The following is a 20,094-nucleotide window of genomic DNA, read 5'->3' as shown; positions in this document are numbered from 1 at the left end:
GTGCTGCTGAAAGAATACTTGTCATTTATAGCGCTGCAGCGGCATCTCTGTATATAGATGTGCTGCAGGGGTCAGACATATATCCATATGTCTGGCCCCCACAGCGCTTCTATCAAATGCCTTTGCAGCGCTATGAATGACAAGTATTCGAACAGCAGCACATCGTGCCAGCCAGATGCCCTGCTGTAGAATACTACTTTTCATTCATAGTGCTACCAGGGGCTTATGATAGCGCTTCGGGGGGAACATTATATATATATATATTGGCTGCGGGGGCAAGATATATAGCGGCACTGGGGGCCAGATATATAACCCCCCCCCAGCAATTCTATATATCTTCCCCCACTGCAGCGCTTCAATTTGAAAACCCCGCCGGGAGGCCTGAATGGCTCCTTATTACCGGCCATTCAGGGCTCCCGTCGGGGAAAGTAAATACATCGTACATCCAGGGGAGCGCAGCATGCCGCCCGATCCCCTGTTTAATAACTTCTAATCGCTTTGGGTCTCAGAAGTGAGACCCGGTGCGATCAATCCCTCGGCCCCTGTACTACAACCCCCCCCCCATCATGGAGCAGAGTCTGTTCCATGATGGGGGTTGTAGTACAAACTCTACTGTTGCCTCCCAAGCCACAGGTAGACTCCCGCAGCCGGGGAACTACTACTCCCATCATGGAAACAAGTCTGTTCCATGATGGGAGTAGTAGTAGTCCAGGCTGTGGGAGTCTGTAGGCAGAGGTGTTAAAATGGCCTTACATGAGGAATGTTGTAATGGGTGAACATGCTCGTTATTTTGAAAGACATTATTCATCCGTTGGCACCTGTTATGTCATCCGTTATCATACATCCGTCTTTACACAGCAAACAGATGTTTAATAATGGATGAATGCTCATAGTGTGAAAGGAGCCTTAGGCTGAGTTTACATTGACCACTTGTTTAGCCAATAATTGTTTCTCCCACCGCCCTCAATACACATGCATGCTCACTTTAGCCAAGTGTGCGTGTGTTTTAATGGTTCTGGCTAGGGATCGACCGATATCGTTTTTTTTAGGGCCGATACCGATAATCGGTGGAGGTTAGGGCCGATAACTTATACCGATATTCCGGTATAAGTTATCGGCTATTTATCCCCCCGCGACATCGCTGCAGATCATTGATTTAAAGCGGGCGCTTTAAATCAATGCACTGCAGTGGCTTTTGGGGTGCCATAGGCCGCCGCCGCCACCCGCTTCTCTCCCCCTACCTGTCAGGGTGGTCCGGGCCATCCTTCCTTCCTGTAGTGTCCGGCGGCATTCCAGGTGGAGCGTGAACCGGACCGGGCTGTCCTTCTTCTCCGGGGGTCATCTTCTCCACTCCGGGCAGGCTCCGACCTAGTAACGCAGCATAGACGCCGCTGCGCAGTGAAGCACCTGACGTCACGGCGTAGCGGCGTCTATGCAGCGTACTAGGCCGGAGCCTGCCCGGAGTGGAGAAGATGACCCCCGGAGAAGGACAGCCCGGTCCGGTCCATACCGGTATACCGGCCAGCACTAAGGTGGGTGGGTGGGGGGGGGGGGTTGGGCGATCGCGGTGTGGCGGGTCGGGGGGGTGCGGACGCGGTGCGGTGGGGGCGGTGCGGGGGGCATTGCCGATACCGATAATGCCCAAAATCGTGATTATCGGCCATACCGATAATCGGTCGATCCCTAGTTCTGACTGCAGCTTATCTCCTGTAAGGACAAAAAATCTAATATGTGGACATTTTGCCTTCCCTGATCTGTTGACGCACACCTCCATACGCAATGGTGGTCGACCAGTCCCACCAAAATTGTCGGGTTCAACCAATGTGGCTCTAAAGCAGTGGTCTCAAACTGTGGCCCTCCAGATGTCGCAAAACTTCAACTCCCAGCATGCCCGGACAGCCAACGGCTGTCCGGGCATGCTGGGAGTTGAAGTTATGCGACATCTGGAGGGGCCCCCAGTTTGAGACCACTGCTCTAAAGGTTGTTTTTCGTAAAGCCTCTTGTCATTCCTGCAATGTTTATATCTTACAGGAAGACACTATGGAAGTAGAAGAGTTTCTGAAGGAGGCAGCAGTCATGAAAGAGATCAAACATCCCAACCTTGTGCAACTCTTAGGTAATTACAGGAAAAGACTGGATTTGACGTGATGTATAATCTGTATCTATACATAAGATGCACCCCCTAACATCATGTCCTATGATGTCCTGTCAGGTGTCTGCACACTGGAGCCCCCGTTTTATATTGTAACAGAATACATGCACTTTGGGAACTTGCTAGACTATCTCCGGGAATGTAACCGGGAGGAAGTGACTGCAGTTGTCCTGCTATATATGGCCACACAGATCTCCTCTGCCATGGAGTATCTGGAGAGGAAAAACTTCATCCACAGGTAAGCTGCATTAGGCTTCTGTATGTGCTACTCGGAGAGCTGTGTGTATCACTGGTTGGAGCAACCATATGGCGCCCTTGGCTATTTTCTTCTGACTGTAATATGCTTTCCCTTCTATGTAGGGATCTTGCTGCAAGGAACTGCTTGGTTGGTGATAATCATGTGGTGAAGGTGGCTGATTTTGGTCTATCTCGCCTTATGACTGGAGACACATACACAGCTCATGCTGGTGCCAAATTCCCAATAAAATGGACTGCTCCTGAAAGCCTGGCATACAACACTTTCTCCATTAAATCAGATGTCTGGGGTAAAGACTTATCTTAATTGTTTCTTCTACAACTGTATATTTGGGTGTCAAATATTTGATAATAAAATGCAATGTATATATGTAAATGTATTTTAACGGGAATGTTTACCTTTTGGCTATATGGGTGCAAAATACCAAAGATAAGGTCCCTTACTGTGCTCCGTGCTGTCCAATTGTTGCTCCTTTAATGCAGCCATCCATGGCAGGCAGTAGAAAAGGCGCTCCGATAACACTGATCAATGCTATGCTATGGCATATCATTGATCAGTGTATGCAATCTATAGATTGCATGTAATAGTCTCCTGTGGGGACTAAAAAAGTGGGGAAAAAATGAAATAAATAATAATAAATGTGAATTAACCCCTTCCCTAATAAAAGTTTGAATCCCCCCTCCTGTTAAATAAAATAAAATCTTTTTTTTATATATATAAAAAAGCCCTTCCTCTAATAAAAACTTAAAGGGTACCTTTCATCAAAGAAAAACTTTTGAAATATTATAGATTAATGTATGCAGAATAACTTTCCAATTGCATGTTATTAAAAATATGCTTCTTTCTATTTACTTCACTTTGAAAAAATGACCACTAGGGGGTCTGCCTACCAGACCTGGCCACAAGCCCTTTTTATAGATTTTAGACTCATGCTGGAGTCCTAAATCTCAGACTGCAGCCGGGACACAGACAAGCTCAGCGCTGCTACTTGCCTGTCAATCAGACAGGCAGGAGCCAGCACTGTGCTCATAGCACAGCCGGGCATACTCCTGACTCTGCTTTACTGCATGCCCTGATTCATTTTACTATCTGAGCTCCGATCTTTCTTCTCTCTGCACATGCAGTTGTAAAGAGAGAGGAGAAGATTCAGAGCTGCCAGCTGCTGTGCTCACAGCCTCTATGCTGGGCCACACCCCCTTTCCTCTCTCACACTAGGACAGCTGAATGGGCAGCCAAGAAGAAAATAAATCAGGTAGAAAGACGGGGTTTTGAATGAAAAGAAACACAGGGATAGTGTCAGTAAGAGTCAGGGACATATGGGGGGGGGGATTAGGGAAAGTTTAGCTCATGATGGGTACTCTTTAAAAAAAAAAAAAAAAAATACCCCTTTTTCCCATAAAGGAAAAAAAAAAAAACCCTGTCACATGACAGAAAAAGTATCGGTACCCGGTCTTAAAATGGTATCGGACATCCCTACAGAATATAGAGATGCGGAAGCAGATCCCTCGAACAGTCAGAGAGTGGAAGGGCTGTGGTGCTGATTTAGTGCTGCATCCACTTCTATGATTTACTTTTTATGGAGCCTCCTGCACAGGAAAGAACACTGAAGGGGATGCAGCACTATATCCCCTTGATTCCCAGGATAGGGTAAAAAGTGATATAGCAATATGCCATCACTTTATCAGATGAGAATAACACTTTAACTCAGTGAGGTTGTCTATTGATGTCCATAATGTCCCCTGTCCATAATGTTTTATTAGGTCTTGTCGATGTCATAGGTAACGGGGCACTCAAGAAAGTCTGTGAGCCAGAATGGAGATTTTCTCTACTGGATGCTGAAGGTCAACACTTTTGAATGACCACCATTTAATCCTTTTACATAGTGACAGGAATTTGTAGGCCAGTGGTTAGGCTGCATTCACACCATGTTTTTCCAATACAGTTCCCATATACGTTTTCAATTTGAAAACCGTACGGAACCGTATTGAAAACCGTATGCATTGACTCTCCATTGAAAACCGTATGTCAAAAGATGCATCCGGTTGTGTCCGTTTTGCATCCTGTACGGTTTTGTCGTTTTTTTTTTTCCCGTACCCAAAGCCTACCACGGTTTTTGGTCCCGGTGAAAAACGTATTGAATCGTTTTTTGTTTTTTTTACATGGGAGTCAATGGGAACCGTTCAGAACCGTATGTACGTATGGTTCCATCCGGTTTTCACCATCCGGTTTTTGACTTTGCACAGTTTTTTTCTTTTGGAATTTCAATCAAACAAGTGAAACTTTAATCGTAATGGAATGAAAAGTAAAAAATGTATCCGTTTTTTTCTTTAAAAAACGGATGCAGCCGGACATCATTTTTTAAATGGTATACGGATTAACGTTTTGATACAGTTTAGTCAGGTTTTTAGGAATCAGGTTTTAATCAAAAACCTGATACGGGAACTGTACTGCAAAAACATGGTGTGAACCCAGCCTAAGAGAAAAAAAAAACTGATTTGCAGGGATCAGCTAATGGTTAGGCTTGACCTTTAAATTGAGCATACTAATAAAGTCTATCTCTAATGCAGTGTTTCCCAACCAGGGTGCCTCCGGCTGTTGCAAAACTACAATTCCCAGCATGCCTTTGGCTGTCCGGGCATGCTGGGAGTTGGAGTTTTGCAACCGCTGGAGGGACCCTGGTTGGAAAACACTGCCCTAATGATTGTCAAGGCAGCAGGCTATCTGTTTAAAATTTGTGGCAACTTCTTAGCCCAACTTGCTCTGAGAGTATCACAATCTGGAGACTGACTTGCCGGACGTCCCATAGACTTGCATGGGACACCTGGCAAATATGTCTTCAGGGCAAGTCTGGCTCAGAAGTTGCTGTGAGTTTTAAACATATCCTGCATCCAGGACCACCATTAGAGGTGCCCTTTAAGTTTCATAACATTTGTGTTTTTTGTCTCAACAACTGTTTTATCTCTTGTGCAGCTTTTGGTGTGCTACTGTGGGAGATTGCTACCTATGGCATGTCCCCCTACCCTGGCATTGACCTATCCCAGGTGTATGACTTACTAGAGAAAGGGTATCGCATGGAGCAGCCAGAAGGTTGTCCCCCAAAGGTCTATGAACTAATGAGAGCATGTAAGTACTGTAGTATTCTCCTTTGTATTGTTTTACCACTGTAGTGATAGCAGATGTTGAGTGTGATTTTTATGAACTTTTTAACTATCCTTTCCACTAAGATGATACATATGTGTTCTGTACATACTCATTAGGGGCATAATATGAAATATTCTGATTTAGATCTTGTTAATAGGAAATACAGTGATCCCTCAACTTTCAATGGCCCCAACATACAATAGTTTCAACATACAATGTTTTTTTCTGGACCATTGTAACTTGAAACCAGACTCGACATACAATGTACAGAAAGTCCAGATCTGTGAAATGTGTCACAACTGGAGGAACTGACCAATCAGAATGAGGCATTTTACTGGTAAATCCCCTCTATTACTGAAGTGCATGCACTTGACTGGCTGTCTGGTAGCGCCCCCAACAGTACAGGGAGGAACTACAAGTTCTGTACTACTCCTTACCTGTGCCAGGGTTAGCTGCTCCTTTGGACACCAAGTAAAGCCGGCTCCATTTGGGACACTCTGTGTACTGTATAGGACCCTGAAGAAGCTCCTGTCCTCTACATAAACCATTGTTTCCCAACCAGGGTGCCTCCAGCTGTTGCAAAACTACAACTCCCAGCATTGGTCTCCAACCTGCGGACCTCCAGCTGTTGCAAAACTACAATTCCCAGCATGCCCGGACAGCCAACGGCTGTCCGGGCATGCTGGGAGTTGTAGTTTTGCAACAGCTGGAGGCACCCTGGTTGGGAAACGCTGACATAGACAGTGATTTACAGCTTCCAGCAGCTTTTTCTTGCTTTTATATGTAAGGATTTGTTTTATCTGTATTAGTCATCTACTTATTTTTCTTTAATCCTCACTTTTTTACTATTTTTGGATAACCTTTTTGGAGCTTTAGAACCAATTACAAGGTTTCCATAGTGTTATGGTCTGAACATACGATGGTTTCAACATACAATGGTCGTCCTGGAACCGATTTAATATTGTAACTTGAGGGACCACTGTACACTGGTTCATATTCTTTTTTAACTTATGTAGGGAGACACCTTTTAAATATGTTTATAATAAACTGCTATCATATATGTGTGTGTGTGTGTGTATATATATATATATATATATATATATATATATATATATATAATATATATAATATATATATACATATATACATACACACACACATACATACATTTATATTATTTATTTTGGTAAACCATTTTCTCACTGTTTGCTCCCTCAGGCTGGCAGTGGAATCCTGCCGAGAGACCTTCTTTTGCTGAGACGCACCAAGCCTTTGAAACAATGTTTCATGATTCTAATATAAATGAGGGTAAGTTAATATTCACAACGTTGTTGTACAAGCAAATGACCAAAAGTAAATTGGTACTTTATGTTCAGGGTTTCCAGAGGTCAGACACTCACTGATCTTAGTGTTACAGTCAATTGAAATTCCACAGGGTGTTGAGAACCCAACCAATTGCTAAATTGAGCCAAAAAAAGAAACATGCTACTTAACACTTCGCGGAAAACCCGCAAAAAAATCTGCCCGTGTGCATGTACCCTTAAAGTTGCCCCATGCTGTATGTCAGTGTTTTCAAACCAGGGTGCCTTCAGATGTTGCGAAATTAAAAACTCCTAGCATGCCCAGACAGCCGAAGGTTGTCTGGGCATGCTGGGAGTTGTAGTTTTGCAACACCTGGAGGCACCCTGGTTGGGAAATACTGCATGTAAATTACGAGCATATAGGAAGAGATTTCTCAAAACCTGTTTAGAGGAAGAGTGGTGCAGTTGCCCATAGCAACCAATCAGATCGCTTCTTTCATTTTTCAGAGACAGATTTAAAAATAAAAGAAGCGATCTGATTGGTTTCTATGGGCAACAATACTAATCTTCCTTTACACAGGTTTTGATTAAATCTGCCCCATAGTCCCCAGGACGTTGTTCATTCTGTGGTAGTCGCTGTAATCACTCTGGCGTGATTGACGGGTCGGGCACCATCAACACTACCTCTCTCCTCCCTGAAGTCTAGTGAGCCCAGAAACGAGTTTATTCACAGAGATAGCGCTGCTTCTGGGCCTGCACGAGGTTTGGGTGCAGAGCGGTGATGTCAGAGGTAACAAAGTGATTACAGCCGGGAGCGCACTGACTACTTGGGGATGAAGAACACCACGCGGACTACTTGCTCATATTTAACATACAGCACGGGACAACTTAACAGCGTCTTTTCTCTAGGATCACGGTCAGTCCTAAAGACTCAGATATGGGGAGGAAGCCGATTTTACCCCCTATTTAACCTGTTTGCAATGGTAATATAGGGTAAAATCTAATGACAGGTTCCCTGTAGGAATATAAAATTAGTCCCACAAAAATTGCATACAAGGAATGGCAGGTCAACGAAGACCGAGCGTGTCGTAGAGTCATAAATCGGTACAATATTATAAATGAAATGAGTAGATAAAGAGCAAGGATAACCAAACAGCCTCACAAAGTAGGCAGCAAAGGTCAAATACATGTCCAAAGAAAAAGACATACAAAAGAAAGAAAAGTAAAAGAGAAAGGAAAGAATAGAGAGGTAGGGAAAATGAACAGTTCCTCCCATGCCCATCTAAGGCGACCAATTGACAGATGGCCATCAGGCCATGTTCCCCCTCTCTCTAGAGCAGTGTTTCCCAACCAGGGTGCCTCCAGCTGTTACAAAACTACAACTCCCAGCATGCCTGGACAGCCGAAGGCTGTCCAGGCATGCTGGGAGTTGTAGTTTTGCAACAGCTGGAGGAACCCTGGTTGGGAAACACTGCTCTAGAGTGTCCAACAAAGCCATGTCTTGTCAAATCTAGTAAAAGTTCTGGTTTAGGGTATGTTCACACGGGCGGATTACCTGCAGAATTTCTGCAGCGTATTTGCTGTGGAAAATCCGCAGTGGATTTTGCTACCATTGACTTCAATGGGTCATCAGAAAATCCGCCATAGAGGCAGTATTGCAGATTTTCCTTCGGACCCATTGAATTCAATGGTAGCAGATTATCTGCAGCGGATTTTCTGCAGCAAATACGCTGCGGAAATTCTGCAGGTAATCCGCCCATGTGAACGTACCCTAAAACAGCACAATTATTCCAGATCCTGGTCTGACTTGTTTCTACACTTTCAGAGGTTGCTGAAGAACTGGGGCGCACTGCTTCTTCCACATCATCTTATCAGAATCGTCTTCCTATGTTACCCTCTAAATCCCGAACCCTGAAGAAGAAAGCAGAGAATAAGGAGAACATTGAAGGCACCGGAGATTCATCAGATAACTCAACTTCAAGCACAACGGCAGGTAATAAAGATAAAGAGGATATATTCTATCCTTAGTAGGGATCGACCGATATCGTTTTTGTAGGGCCGATACCGATAATCGGTGGAGGTTAGGGCCGATAGCCGATAACTTATACCGATATTCCGGTATAAGTTATCGGCTATTTATCCCCACGCGACACCGCTGCAGTGTCCAGTATAACTTATACCTATATTCCGGTATAAGTTATCGACTATTTATCCCCACGCGACACCGCTGCAGATCATTGATTTAAAGCGGGCGCTTTAAATCAATGCACTGCAGTGGCTTTTGCGGTGCCATAGGCCGCCGCCACCACCCACTTCTCTTCCCCTGCTTGTCAGGGTGGTCTGGGCCATCCTTCCTTCCTGTAGTGTCCGGCGGCATTCCGGGTGGAGGGTGAACCGGTCCGGGCTGTACTTCTTCTCCGGGGGTCCTCTTCTCCACTCCGGGCAGGCTCCGGCCTAGTAACGCAGCATAGACACCGCTGCGCAGTGACGCCCGTGCGCAGCGACGCACCTGACGTCACGGCGTAGCGGCGTCTATGCAGTGTACTAGGCCGGAGCCTGCCCGGAGTGGAGAAGATGACCCCCGGAGAAGGACAGCCCAGACCAGTTCACCCTCCACCCGGAATGCCGCCAGACACTACAGGAAGGATGGATGGCCCGGACCATCCCCATTACGGGTAAGTTTAATTTTTTTTATTGACTCGGAGGGTGGGGGTGGGGGAGGGGCCCAACCGGTATAGCGGTATGGGCAAAAATCCATACCGGTATACCGCCCAGCACTACGGTGGGGGTGCGGGGGTCAGGGCATTATCGGCTTATCGGCAAGGTAATTGCCGATACCGATAATGCCCAAAATCGTGATTATCGGCCGATAATATAGGCCATACCGATAATCGGACGATCCTTAGTATAGGCCATCAATATCTGATTGGTAAGGGTCCAGCTCCCAGAAAGCCTGTAAATCAGCGGTTTGTCAGAACCCTGGTGTCCACATACACAATGAATAGAGCTGGAAGCAGACAGCTTATATGTAGGAGTCCATGATGTAGGAGCCCTGCTCTGTTACTGCAGCTCCAGTAACCCAGCATGGCCACTACAAAATGTACAGAGCTGTTTGTTTCTGGGATATTTCATTGTCTGTTGTAGGAACTTCAGTTCTAGCTAACAGCTCATTACCAGGGATGCTGTGTGTCGAACTTCCTCTGAAGACAACTAACCGAGGAAAAGCCATCATTGAAAGGCCCTTTTAAAGGGATTATCCACCATAAGGTGATCTTAGTACGTACCTGGCAGACAGTAATGGACATGCTTAGGAAGGATCTGCGCTTGTCTTGGGGCTAAATTACTAAGTCAAGAGATTACCATAACACTGTGGCTAGCTTTTTGTGAACTAGTATTTCCTTTTTGACTTTTCTTTTTTTGACTACAAATCCCACAATTCCATTTTCTTCCCTCCCACACATCAGCCACCCCACCCATTGAAACATAAATGAGCAGCATTCATTCATTTATCAGGTTGTGTCCGTTTGCATTCTGTACGGTTTTGTCAGTTTTTTTTCCCGTTCTTAAAACCCTAGCCTACCACGCTTTTTGGTCCGGGTGAAAACGTATACTTAATTTTTATTTTTTTTTTATTTATTTTTTTACATGGGATGGGAGTCAATGGGAACCGTACAGAACCATATGTGCATATGGTTCCATCCGGTTTTCACCATATGATTTTTGACTTTGCACAGTTTTCTTTTTTTGGGGGGAATTTCAATCAAACAAGTGAAACTTTTTTTCGCAATGGAAAAAAAAGTTAAAAACGTTTTCTTAAAAAAAACGATGCAACCGGACATCATTTTTTAAACCGTATACTGTTTTCAACCATACACACGTTTTGATACAGTTTAGTCAGGTTTTGAGGAATCTTTTTTAATTTTTATTTTATTTTTTTAATCAAAAACCTGATACTGGAACTGTATTGCAAAAACATAGTGTGAACCCAGCCATAGAGAAAAAAAACTGATTTGCAGGGATCAGCTAATGGTTAGGCTTGGCCTTTAAATTGAGCATACTATTAGTGTACCTCTAATGCAGTGTTTCCCAACCAGGGTGCCTCCAGCTGTTGCAAAACTACAACTCCCATCATGCCCGGACAGCCAAAGGCTGTCCGGGCATGCTGGGAATTGTAGTTTTGCAACAGCTGGAGGTCCCCTGGTTGGGGAAACACTGGTCTATTGAGTAGGAAACACAAGAACCATTACGTATATAGATCATGAATCACTTGTGATTGTATCCTCACGTTGTAAATAAGTTGAGGATTTAACTTTACTTTGGAGTGCCATGAATCACTTCTTTGCTGACATGGGGCATTGACCCACCAATACTGCTCATTAGAGATGAGCGAACTTACAGTAAATTCGATTCGTCACCAACTTCTCAGCTTGGCAGTTGATGACTTTTTCTGCATAAATGAGTTCAGCTTTCAGGTGCACCCGTGGGCTGGAAAAGGTAGATACAGTCCTAGGAGACTCTTTCCTAGGAATGTATCCACCTTTTCCAGCCCCCCGGAGCACCGGAAGCTGAACTAATTTACGCAGGAAAAGTCATCAACTGCCGAGCCGAGAAGTTCGTGACGAATCGAATTTACTGTAAGTTCGCTCATCTCTACTGCTCATAACAAGAGTGTGCAGGACCATTTATTGGACCTTACTTCATGTGATATAGCAACATCTTTAGTTTTTACTTGCCTTTTCTCTTATTAGGAGTTCTTCGTGGATCTCCTGTAGCAAGTGGCTCCCCAGCTCTTCCACGCAAACAGAGGGACAAATCTCCAAGCAGCTTATTAGGAGACTCCAAAGAAACAACATTTACACGAGACCGAAAGGGAGGATTCTTCAGCTCTTTCATGAAGAAAAAGAGTGCCCCTCAGCCCCCCAAACGCAGCAGCTCCTTCCGTGAAATGGAGAACCAGCCCCACAAAAGGCCAGAGCTAACTGGAGAACTTGCTGCTTTCCAGGCACTTGATGGTCTTGACACTCCTGCTTCTCCAGGGTCTCATAAATGCTATGGGGGTTCATCTCAACGTGGTTTTGCAGAAGAAGGGGGAGTTAGTGGGGGGTGGACTGGAATATCTGGCTTCTTCACGCCCCGTCTAATAAAAAAGACATTTGGTTTGCGAACAGGTAAACCAGGAAGCACTGAGGACCAGTCAAAACCTTTCCCTAGGTCAAATTCCACATCTTCCATGTCTCCTGTTGTTTCTGAGCTAGACAGGATGTCCATGACACTACCCAGAAACTGCCATCGGACTAAGGTCCAGCTGGACCGTGCTGCCTCAGTCTCTTCACAACCAGATGAGAACCAACAGGACCTTCCAAGGACTGCATTAGATATAGCACCCCCACAGCCAAATAGAGATAGAGGAAAGCCTAAAATGCTTCCACGGACTGGAGGTGGTGAGCGAAATGGTGGACTGCGCACGGGTGCAGATGAGAGGTCCTCTCCCAGCAAGCATGTAGGAGGGGCCTCTTCGTCATTCCCTGCTGCCGCTCACAACCACAAAGTGCCAGTTCTCATTTCGCCATCCCCAAGAAATGCATCTACAGATACTCAGCTGGTTGGCATGGATTCTTTAGGTCACACCTTCAAATTGCTTCAGGAACATGTGTCATCTGCTGGGTCTGAGAAAGACCGCCCTTCTCATCGACGGCTGAAACCTAAGTGTGCTCCCCCTCCTCCTCCAAATGTAAGATTCCTGCAACAACCACCTGCAGAAGAGACACCCACACAGCCCGTCACTGAAAGGGCAGCCAAGCCTTCCCGGCCCATGCTACCGCCACCACCTCCTGTTACCCATGTAGGAAAGCTTTCCAATGGGGCAGCAGGGGGTGGTAGGGGAGCGTTAAGGAAGTCCAAACAACCTGCAGAGAAAGTTCCTGCAGACAAAATAAGCAAAGAAGCTCTTTTGCAGTGTGCTGGTATGCTGTCCAGCGCTCTGACAGTTCCCCAACCCAACAGCCAGCTGGTTGACACAGGACACCAGCTTCTGGACTATTGCACTGGATATGTTGACTCCATACCCCAAACACGAAACAAATTTGCCTTTCGCGAGGCTGTCAGTCGCTTAGAAGTCAGTTTGCAGGAGCTGCAGGTGTCTTCCGCAGGTTCTGGGGCAGGAGGTTCATCTTCTGCTTCCCAGGGTCCAAACCCTGTACTTAATAACTTACTGTCCTGCGTGCAGGAGATCAGCGATGTGGTGCAGAGGTAGCTGGGGAGGAGCTTTGTACAGAAGGCATTTGTTTCTTGTAACACCATAGAACAACTCTCACCAATCTGATGCACTGACAAGTGTGGGACAGATGGACACCGTGGAAGGGTTTAGCCTCTGTGTTGCTAGAGGAAGAATATTAACTATGCTGGTTTAAGACCGGAAAATATCCAGCAGAACACATTTTAACACTAAGAAACCATTTTATTTTCATTTTTATCATGTTTGCTTTGCTTTTTGTCCTTTTACATCTCAGGTTTAACGTAAATTTCTCCATTTGGAGTTTTTATTTTCTCCATGGGTCCAAAAATACACTTAGGGAGCTTAGGATACCCTCTAAGGGCTTCCGGTTATCTCCGAATGAGATGGTGTGTTGACCATGGCATGGCTTGGTTTGGCACCTCCTGCTCCTTACAACCAGAGAGGTCTATAAAGCCCAGAGTCCCCATAGAAAGTAGTAAAGAAAGGTTACATGTCATCTGTGGAATAAGCAGTGCCCCAGAAAACGCCTCTTGTTTAATTTGAGTTTTTTTTTATTTTTTTTAACATCTTTTATAATATAGGTGCTGACCGGTACCTGACAGGTTGGTGGAGAGTCTGTATGGCCTTTATGCTGAAGTGCAGCCATTTTTGGGCGGATCACAATTACCCATAATTTATGCTGGGAAAACAATGACGCTGTCACTTTGTCTCCTAGTTCCCATTTGACCGGTAGATGCCATTCCCATAAACATTCATTTCAGCTGCAAATCTGCAGCCTCCAGTTTATGTAACACTAGGGAACACTAGAAATGTTGCTACCATGTAAGTATATGTCATGAAATCTAACATTTTAGAAAAATTGTGGTTTTGTTTGTTTTTGTATTGAGTTGCCATTTTCTGTGACATCATAGCATGTTTTTCTATGCATTCTCTGACCCACAACGCAATGTGACTGCTTTGGCCACCGTCGACATTTAAGTGTCCGTGTACACTTGAAACACATTTTATATGAACCTGATGGAAGCCACTTGATCATTGAGTTATGATGTATTTTTTTTTTTCCAGATTTTGTATAGAGAATGTTCTATTGTAACCTCACTTGGGGTATGCCCTCTCTTTCTGTAAAGCATTATCTGCAAAATATGTATATGGGAGTTTTGTGATCACAGTTAATGCTGTCTGTATACACATAGTTAATGAATGCAATGGTCTGAAATGCTGTTTCTGGGCAGTACTGGAATACGTCATAACTGGAGTCTGAATGTCGCATTTCTATTAGTAAGACATTGAGTGCTGGTTAGAGATATAGAGGGTGTGTTTACTTTGTGCAAACGTCTGGTATAATATCCAGTTTTTCCATTTGACACTATAGATGTGCTTTTGGCACATGGACTACAATGTATAACACTACAATCAGTTCTCGTAATGAAATCCCATGACTAGGAGGTGCATAGATGGATTTGCAACAAAAAAAAGGAGAGAAGTCCTGCAACTCACCACTGTGGAATGAATCGGCATAATAGGGCCGCCATGGATTACCGGGATGAGGCCGGAAGCTCAGAGGCTACAAACCGGTAGGCTTCGTGCAGATGCACTTCTTCCGGCCGGAGGCCGGAAGAAGTGCCTCTGCACGAAACCTATCGGTTTGTAGCCTCTGAGCTTCCCGCATCATCCCGGCCATCCATGGCGGCCCTATTACGCCAATTCATTCCATAGTGGTGAGTTGCAGGACTTCTCTCCTTTCTTTATTGTTATTTTTCCATGCCTATATTTTTCTAGCACTACCGCAATATTCAGCATTACTTTTTGAACCGACGTCCACCATGGGGACTATGCATGTGTTTGTGGTTTTAAAGGGGTTATCCAGGAAAAAAAAATTTTTTATATATCAACTGGCTCCAGAAAGTTAAACAGATTTGTAAATGACTTCTATTAAAATATCTGAATCCTTTCAGTACTTATGAGCTTCTGAAGTTAAGGTTGTTCTTTTCTGTCTAAGTTCTCTCTGATGACACGTGTCTCGGGAACCGCCCAGTTTAGAAGAGGTTTGCTATGGGGATTTGCTTCTAAACTGGGCGGTTCCCGAGACAGGTGTCATCAGAGAGGACTTAGACAGAAAAGAACAACCTTAACTTCAGAAGCTCATGAGTACTGAAAGGATTAAGATTTTTTAATAGAAGTAATTTACAAATCTGTTTAACTTTCTGGAGCCAGTTGAAATATATAAAAAAAAAAAAGTTTGTTCCTGGATAACCCCTTTAATTGCATCAATGGTGTTTACGTCAGGTGCCTCTTATTTAAGTCTCTTCCTTATGTTATAGATGGATTTGCTCCTGGCTAGAAGAAAGTTTAATACTATGAATGTAAAACACAAATGTCAGCACGGGTTACCTTCAGATGATTGTGGATATAAGTGGATGGCGATAGTCTTGTAAGTCATCTGAAATAGTACAATGTATTCACATTCCCCCTTTCCTGCCAGGACAAATCGTACCTACAGGATTTAGCACAGTGAATGCACCTTTTATGATAGAGTATAATAAAAAGGAACACTAAACCTAGAAATGAATGACAACCCACGGAGCAAGACTTTCTGTTCTTGAAACAATGCTTGAGCACATGGGTTAATATGCAGATCTATTCCATTTTCGAGTAGTAAAGCGCTAGGGTGCGGGGCTTAACAATTTTTTTGGGTTGTTCTGCTGAGGGGGGAGGCTCCTGCTTCAGTAAGTTTTTTTCTTACAGCCAGATACAGAACAGCAATGATGAGAAGAAAGGACGTGGATGATCTCCTGGGACACAATGGTTTATATGTCAATCAAAAGAAAGATTAAAGGAGGAAATGCTGATAGAGATATATATATGTATGTATTTATATCTAATTTGTCTTCTAAGTTTAGTGTTCCTTTAAATCTGTCTATAATCAGTGCCTTGGCACCTTTCCACCTCAGTGACCACAGCACGTAACGTTTTTTTAGCCGCCTGAATGTAGTATTCTTGATCTTTGCTGCATGTACGAATAGTGGTCTGCTGTTCTTCCTTTATCTGCACCCCTCACTGGGTCACAGAGGCAACCTCGCTTCCCTTCTCTTTGTGTACACCGGTGCTGTAATCTCTGCACATAGCTGAATTTGTGCATATCATGAAGGTCTGCTGCCATATGTCCCTGCAAAACCAGACACTTGAGCCAGTAACTGCTATCCAGTCCAATTCTGCACTATAAGGCTAGGTTCACACTGCGGAATCTCCTGGAAGAAAATTTCTTGAGAGATTCCGAGTGCGGCCAGCGCCGACTGAATCAGTCGGCACTAGGACCGTGCGGACACTGCAGTCTCCAATAGACTGGAATGTGTTCTGCGAGTATTTCCGCCTGAAGAATGAGCAACGCCATTCTTCAGGCGGAAATTTCCAAGCAGATTTTCCATTCACAAATTCCGAAGTGTGAATATGTGAACGGAAACCCATTCACTACACTATATACATTTTAGCAAGCAGAATTTCTGCCGGCAATTTCAAAATGGAATTGCAGGCGGAAATTCCGTAGAGTGAACCTAGCATAAGGGTCTGTTCACACGGCAGAGTTTACGCTTGTGGCATTCTGCCTCAAATTAAAGCCCATAGACTTCTATGGGATTCCGCACTCCCATTCACACTTCTGAATTTCCGCAAGCGGAAATTCAGAAGTTGAATGGGAGTGCGGAATCCCATAGAAGTCTTTGGGCTTTAATTTGAGGCAGAATTCCGACCAGCAGAAATTCTGCCATGTGAATAGACCCTAAGGCTGCTGCAATGACTTGTGTGGAGTGGAACTGCCAAGATACACGCACACAGTGTGGAGCTGCCAACACACACACACACACACACACCCTAAAACTGTTTCTAATCTCATAAACTGCTTTTTGGGGTTGGGGGGGGGTTCTTTTCTCAAGAAACAGGGCACCTCCTGACCACGGGCAGTGTCTGTTATTGCAACTCAATGCCATAAATTTAAGGCTACTTTCACACTATATTATTGTTCCGTCACTATATCGGGGAAAACCGGCCATTACAAAACCCCTGACGGCCGCGACTAAATCGCATTGCAGCCTATGGGGTTTTGTAACTGCCCGTTTGCACCCGTATATGCCCGTAATGCATTACGGACGTTATACAGTGACGGGACATCGTGGCGGAAAAATTACTGCATGCAGTAATTTTTCCGCCACGATGTCCCGTCACTATATAACGTCCGTAAGGAATTACAGGCATATACGGGTGCAAACGGGCAGTTACAAAACCCCATAGGCTGCAATGCGATTTAATCACGGCCGCCAGGGTTTTTTTTAACGGCCGGTTTTCCCCGATATAGTGACGGAACTTCTGACGGAAGTTCCTAAACGGAACAATAATATAGTGTGAAAGGAGCCTAAGGCTGCTTTCACACTATAAAGTTCTTCCATTTTAAAGACCCGTTATAATGTTCCGTTATGAAAACCCTTAAAAACGGCCATTACAAAATCCCATTAAAGTCTATGGGATTTTTACATTATCCATTTTAACCCATCATAGCCCGTTATTAATAACGGACGTTATTTGTGACAGGAAAAAAAAGGTACATGCACTATTTTTCTCCCGTCACAAAATGACGTCCGTTATTAATAACGGGTTTAATCGGATAATGTAAAAATCCCATAGACTTTAATGGGATTTTGTAACAGCTGTTTTTAAGGGTTTTTATAACGGAACATTGTAATGACTCTTTAAAACTTAAGAACTTTATAGTGTGAAAGCTGCCTTAACTGGGCATCAATAACAGACGTATCAAATAGACAAGTGTGGCACCGTTTCTGGAAATTATACACTCGCAACTCCTTTAACCCTATTTAAAAATGAAATATCAACCCTAGTATCGGATTGTTTCTCTTCCTCCATGCTATGCTCACAGAGGTTCAAGAAGCTGAGGTATGGAAAGTTGTCGGACAGGATCCCAACATGTAAGAGGGATACTTGACTCTGACTACGTCAGCTTTTATAAGTGTGTAAAAGAGCAAAAACATTACACCCTGAAAAGCACCGATTCCGGTATCTCCGCATTCCAGGACCCCAGTGAGCGTATTTACATTTATTGGGCAGACTCTTACAGGACACTAAGACCTTTTAGATTTCCTCTCTCTAGCTTTCTAACTAAGCCCCTCATGAAATACTTGCCTGGTAGCTTATATGTCTTCCTTTCCATAAGTCCACCCCATGGCAAGTTGGTTTATCGATGCTTCTTGCATTGAGTCCTCGAGGTCACTCCCGGATCATAAAGCATTGCAGCAGAACATGTTCTTGAGTTATTTGGGATAGCCAATGCTGCACACCTCTGCCTTGCTCCCTACAATCCACCAGTGTTTTTTTATTTTTGTTTGTTTTTGTTTTTAAATAGTTCTTGTAATATATTTTGTTGGTGTTTTTGTTTTATTTAAATCTCACTGGTTTATTTTCTGACTGTGAACAGCTAACAGTGTTAAATGTGACGTGAATGTGACTATTGAATGGATGCCATGTTATATATCATTTTTTTGTTATTTTTAAGAAAAACAGCAAAAAAAAGAGAAAAGGATGTTGCAATATTTTATCGCAAATAAACTTGAAGCCTCTGCTTTTTTGTGTTGTGTTTCTTGAAGGAAATTTAGGTAATATTTTAGCGTTTTTTCTGTAACCTGTTAAGGTTGGTTTTGGTAAACAAGGGCCTCTAACTGCCTACACCAAAGTGATGACTGGGATGACGTCTCGTATAAGTCGTCTGCTGGTCTCTGAAGGAAGTCCGTATACAGCTATAATAATTGAATGAATGGTTTTTGCTTTTCACAGTTATTTGCTAATTTATAGCAATGTCAATTTGAGGATGAATATAGCTATATTTTATGAATCATAACCCTCCAAATGGATGATCTTCTTTAAAGGGGTGGAAAACTTTTTTTATTTTATTTATTTATTTATTTTATTTTTTTTATAAATCAACTGGTGCCAGAAAGTTAAACAGGTTTGTAAATTACTTCTATTAAAAAAAATCATAATCCTTCCAGTACTTATTAGCTGCTGAATACTACAGAGGAAATTCTTTTATTTTTGGAACGCATAGCTCTCTGCTGACATCATGACCACAGTGCTCTCTGCTGACATCTCTGTCCATTTTAAGAACTGTCCAGAGTAGGAGAAAATCACCATAGCAAACACATGCTGCTATGGACAGTTCCTAAAATGGACAGAGATGTCAGCAGAGAGCACTATGTTCATGATGTCTACAGAGAGCTTTGTGTTCCAAAATGAAAAGTATTTCCTATGTAGTATTCAGTAGCTAATAAGTACTGGAAGGATTAAGAATTTTAATAGAAGTAATTTACACATCTGCTTAACTTCCTGGCACTAGTTGATTTAAAAAATAAATAAAAGTTATCCACTGGCGTACCCCTTTAAGGGTCTATTCACACGTACAGTATTCTGTGCAGATTTGATGTGCAGGATTTGAAGATGTGTTCTGTCATTGAGTTTACATTGGAATCTGCAGCAGAAAATCCAGTGCATCAAATCTGCGCAGAATACTGTACGTGTGAATAGACCCTAAAAGAATTGTACAGGTTAAAATAAAATGCACAAGCTTATATATGTTACTCACTAGGTCACACAGATTCTTTTTTGAGTCTAGCTTCTGTATTTGGCTCAAAAATCCATCTGTTCTGCTTCTCACACATTCTGACATCCACTGCTCAGAAAGGGGCATGTCCAAGGCAAGCACTGAGCCCGGCCTCACTCACCATGCAATTACTTCCTCTCTAAGTCTGCTGTACTGGGTCTCGTTATACAATCACTGCAGGCTGCTCTATAACCCTCTCCTCTGTTGTCATGCTGCAGTCTGATGGACAGGAGTGCGGACAGAGCGGTGCTAGTCCTGTTAAAACTTTCTGGACTTTTGTCTCAGCCTGTTCTTCAGCTGGGACAAAAATGATGCTGCAGCCGGACAGGATTATGTTCTGGATGGTATGGG

The 20,094-nt window shown here is 43.7% G+C and overlaps 2 protein-coding genes across 3 annotated transcripts in view; one reads left to right on the top strand and one right to left on the bottom strand.

The window, feature by feature from the left end:
• The window catches only part of ABL2 (ABL proto-oncogene 2, non-receptor tyrosine kinase), a 75,567-nt gene extending 60,973 nt beyond the window's left edge, over positions 1-14,594 (top strand). For both annotated transcript variants that reach the window (XM_056531827.1, XM_056531826.1), the window contains exons 5-11: positions 2,032-2,116; positions 2,213-2,390; positions 2,513-2,697; positions 5,379-5,531; positions 6,768-6,857; positions 8,676-8,843; positions 11,599-14,594. In XM_056531827.1, coding sequence (XP_056387802.1) covers positions 2,032-2,116; positions 2,213-2,390; positions 2,513-2,697; positions 5,379-5,531; positions 6,768-6,857; positions 8,676-8,843; positions 11,599-13,103 — 2,364 coding nt within the window. In that variant the 3' untranslated portion in view covers positions 13,104-14,594. The remainder of the gene's footprint in view (positions 1-2,031; positions 2,117-2,212; positions 2,391-2,512; positions 2,698-5,378; positions 5,532-6,767; positions 6,858-8,675; positions 8,844-11,598) is intronic.
• Positions 1-20,094, bottom strand: part of TOR3A (torsin family 3 member A) — a 56,173-nt gene that overhangs the window by 1,742 nt on the left and 34,337 nt on the right. The gene's annotated exons all lie outside the window — the stretch shown is intronic.

Source organism: Hyla sarda, chromosome 7 (assembly GCF_029499605.1).
Source record: "Hyla sarda isolate aHylSar1 chromosome 7, aHylSar1.hap1, whole genome shotgun sequence".
Lineage (NCBI taxonomy): Eukaryota > Metazoa > Chordata > Amphibia > Anura > Hylidae > Hyla > Hyla sarda.
The sequence above is the reverse complement of the archived record's forward strand: the minus strand, read 5'-3'. Positions and strand labels throughout refer to the sequence as shown.